Source organism: Momordica charantia (assembly GCF_013281855.1).
Source record: "Momordica charantia cultivar OHB3-1 chromosome 6 unlocalized genomic scaffold, Mcharantia_2.0 BLBB01000006.1, whole genome shotgun sequence".
In the NCBI taxonomy this organism is placed as follows: Eukaryota; Viridiplantae; Streptophyta; class Magnoliopsida; order Cucurbitales; family Cucurbitaceae; genus Momordica; species Momordica charantia.
Genome location: NW_028275164.1, coordinates 15,978,843 through 15,982,845, shown reverse-complemented (window position 1 = coordinate 15,982,845; position 4,003 = coordinate 15,978,843). Strand labels below are relative to the sequence as shown.

Below are 4,003 nucleotides of genomic sequence, written 5' to 3'. Positions count from 1 at the left end.
TGCGAACAAAGGGGAAGTTTGAATGGACGGATGAGTGTGAGCAAGCTTTTATCAAGCCAAAAGAATACTTGAGTTCAACACCTTTATTGTCCAAGCCTAAACATGGTGACTATTTATATCTATACCTAGCAGTTTCAGATACCGCGATCAGTTCGGTCTTGATAAGAAATAATGGAGGAGTACAGAGCCCCGTGTACTATACGAGTAAATCAATGACAAGCGCAGAAACTAGATATCCTAATGTCGAAAAATTAGCATTGGCTCTAGTCAATTCGGCCTGATGGTTGCGACCTTATTTCCAAGCGCATAAGGTTGTTGTCCTAACTAATTTCCCTTTACGTCAGGTTTTTCAAAAACCGGAGACGTCAGGAAGATTGATGAAGTGGGCTCTGGAATTAAGTGAATATGATATAAGTTTTGAACCGCATGTATCTCTAAAGGGACAAGCTGTAGTTGATTTTGTGGCTAAAATAACACCAACTCATCTAATGAAGGAACCAAAGCAACAGTGGACACTCTACGTTGATGGGTCCTCTAACGAGAAAGGGTGCGGAGCTGGAATTCTCCTTGAGTCACCAGAAGGAACACATTTTGAATTTGTGCTGCGATTCAATTTTAGAACGTCGAACAATGAAGCTGTACGAGGCACTATTGGTCAGCCTCCACTTAGCCCAGAGTATGGATGCAGATTTTTTATTAATTCTAAGTGATTCTCAGCTTATAGTCAATCAAAATTATGGACGAATTCTAAGCAAGGGACGAAAAGATGGCAAAATATTTAAGAAAAGCAAAAGAAAATTTGGCTCAGTTCAAAGACTTTATAATTTGCCAAGTCCTGAGGTCGGAAAATTCCAACGCGGATGCTCTGGCAAAGTTGGCCGCGACATTCGAGACAGATCTGGCCCGCACTGTACCAGTTGAAGTGTTGAACTCGCCGTCTATTGACCAGGAAGAACATTGTTCGGTTGAAACACGACCTTGTTGTTGGTTAGATCCAATCGTTGAATTCCATAAAGGGATTCAACCGGATGATCAAAACGAATTTACAAAATTGCGACGTCAAGCCGTTCATTACCTTCTACAGGGAGAAACGTTAAATAAACGTGGATACTCATTACTACTGCTTAAATGCCTTACGCCAGATGAAGCAGATTATGTGATCAGAGAAATACATGAAGGAATTTGTGGAGATCACATCGAAGCTCGAACTCTAATGTCAAAAATCATCCGACAAGGGTATTATTGACCGAGTATAACAGAGACGGGAAAACTTTCATACGAAAGTGTGACAGGTGTCAAAGATATGCTGATTTGATAAGACAGCCACCAGAAAATTTGACGCCAATCTCTAACCCGTGGCCATTTACTTAATGGAGAATTGACCTTATTGGACCATTACCTACTAGTAAAGGCCAGGTGCACTTCGCCATTGTTGCCATTGATTACTTCACTAAATAGGCTGAAGTAGAACCTTTAGCTACCCTAAGAAAGATAATTATTAACTAAATTCAAATTTTGTGTATTTACAAAACAAATCTACCCAAATCAAAATCCTACTAAAAACATAAAAAAAAAATACTTATCAACTCAATTCAAATTTTAAATATCTAAAAAAAATACAGCCAAATCTGATTCATACTATAAATATAAAAGATAATTATCCACTCAATTAAAATCTTATATATTTCATTTAAATATTTGAAATAAACAAATTATAAGTCAAGAATCGGCCTATATTATTTCAAATATAAAAAGTATATTCAAAACAATAATATATAATGTACATAATATATGATGAGATTTAAATATAAATAACATACTTTATGCAACATTTCAACCTTAAAAAACATGAAATCAAACAAATTTGACCAGCATATTGTATTTCTTAGAAATTAAAGACTTTAAATTCAAAAATTTTAAAATCTAAAAAAAGTAAGACGAAATTAAGTCCACTCTCGACGTGTTATTTATTCAAATGAAAAATAAGTAATTATCCTCTGCAATTTCGCAACTAAATCTTTAATGAAATTTGTAACATAGCTAAAATTTTTGCAATGATTAAAGGTATAGTAGAAGACGTGATTTATAATAAATTGTTAGAACATAATTACAAATTTGACCTCTGAAATTTTTAGGTTTACATCAGCTTACATATTGAATAAAAAATAATTGATATAAATTACTATTCTTTTAATTATCGAATCATTAAAATATCATGAATTCAAATCCTCCCCCTATACCTTTTATATTAAAAAAATAAAATTAAAGGTATTACTTTTTTTTCCATGAGAGTGGATCTGTGAGGACCCACCTCAAATGGGGTGAAGAATTCCAATATGGGAGTTTTTTTTTTTTTTTTCTCCGTGACAATGGGACGAGGAATATTATGTTTTCCACCCTCTTTATATTAATATATATCATCATAAAACTAAATATTTGTATGTGAAATTTATTGGATATATGTTATTGTGACAGTGTTTATGTTTTGGAGTTTATTGTATTGATAATTTATCATATGAAATTTATATTTTAAGATTTACTTTTTAATAAATTATGAGATATTATTAAGAAATCAATTTTACTCTAGTTTACTATTCTTCTAGCTACTAATTCCTGAAAATTTTCATGGAAAATAGCGTGAGAATAAGAAATGAAATGGCCAAATGGAGGCATGATTCAGGAATGTAGATGGGATAACACTCCAAAAATAATTATATCGACTTGTTAAGTAGCTATTATTTATTATTAGAATTATTAGAATTGATTTGTATAATGAAAATATAAAATTTTGATATTGATTTGTTTAAGAAAACTATGGCAAATTTTCTTGTTTGTAGTAGCCACTTTTACCAGCAGGTTAACTTTTGTGAGTCCCATATTTTTGGGATATTATATTGATGTGATTTAATATTTATTCTAAAATTTTAAGTATTTTTAGATAAATGCTTTTAATTTGCAAAGATCATGCTAGATTTTGATCTAGCTCGGAATAATAGAAGATTGGGTACTAAGTCGAGTTTGAGGGTTCACTAAATGAAGACCATTTGTTTAGGAGAAGTAAACACTTTGATGCTCAAGTCAATAGGGGTTTAGACTTTAGATATAAAGTTGAGCTTATATTATGCACCTGATGTCAGAATGATTTATGACCTTATAAATGGTAAGGTTCAATATGGCCTTCTGATCCTCGAATGTGCTTGTAGAAAATTTGTTACCAAAGATTGGCTTGTCGAGTGCACAAAATTAAAGTTGTGTAAGACCTTTAACCAAATGGAGTTCACAAGTTTACTTTTTGGTTAACTCAACGTTTCCAAAACTTTTTAGGTGAAGATCTTATTTTTCAAACTTCCATTGTTCTCCATGTGGCACAACTATTTTTATTAGCCAACAATTTAGATAAATTCTCACATTAAAAAAAAGGGAAAAAAACTTGCAAGCATGTATAACGGAAAGGTAAAACATCAATGATAATTAAATAAACTATAAAAGGATAAAATAAAATCTCAAAATAAATAAATTATTTTATTTTATTTGCATTTTATTCCTTCGTTGTAAATTCGCTCGATTGGAGGGTTAAACACGTCAACAAAAGAGGACACGTCATTTATTTTTAATAATATATATAAAGTCATATGAACTCAAAGAAAAAAGAGAAAAAGAAAAGAGAAAAAAAAGGTGTGTTTGGGTTATTAATCAGAAAACAAAAATTTGAAAAATGAAAACTAGAGTTGTATTATTTGCTTTCAGTATTTTCAATATGTATTTGGTAGCAGATTTGATAATTGAATCTCAATTTAAAAAATTGTTTAACGTGTGTTTAGTGATATATTTCTAAAGTAGGAGGAGTTACAAACAAAATATTTAGGTTAATCTAAACTTATATTAATTAATTTATTAACATTTTTTTATGAACTTTGTATAATTATTATTTTATAGGTTATATAATTTAGAATACATTATCTTTTACATGATTTAATTTTAACAAACATAAAGTTTATAATAC

General features: G+C 30.7%; 1 protein-coding gene across 1 annotated transcript; it reads left to right on the top strand.

Annotated features, from left to right (window-relative positions):
• Nucleotides 1-766: 766 nt before the first annotated feature.
• On the top strand, nt 767-1,246 carry LOC148210780 (uncharacterized). Its single transcript, XM_088125187.1, has one exon. The coding sequence runs from the start codon at nt 767-769 to the stop codon at nt 1,244-1,246; it is 480 nt and encodes a 159-aa protein (XP_087981313.1).
• The last annotated feature ends 2,757 nt before the right edge of the window (nt 1,247-4,003 follow it).

What these genes read in the sequence shown, in the direction of transcription:
- LOC148210780 (XM_088125187.1), top strand. Translation starts at nt 767, where the DNA reads ATGGCAAAATATTTAAGAAAAGCAAAAGAAAATTTGGCTCAGTTCAAA.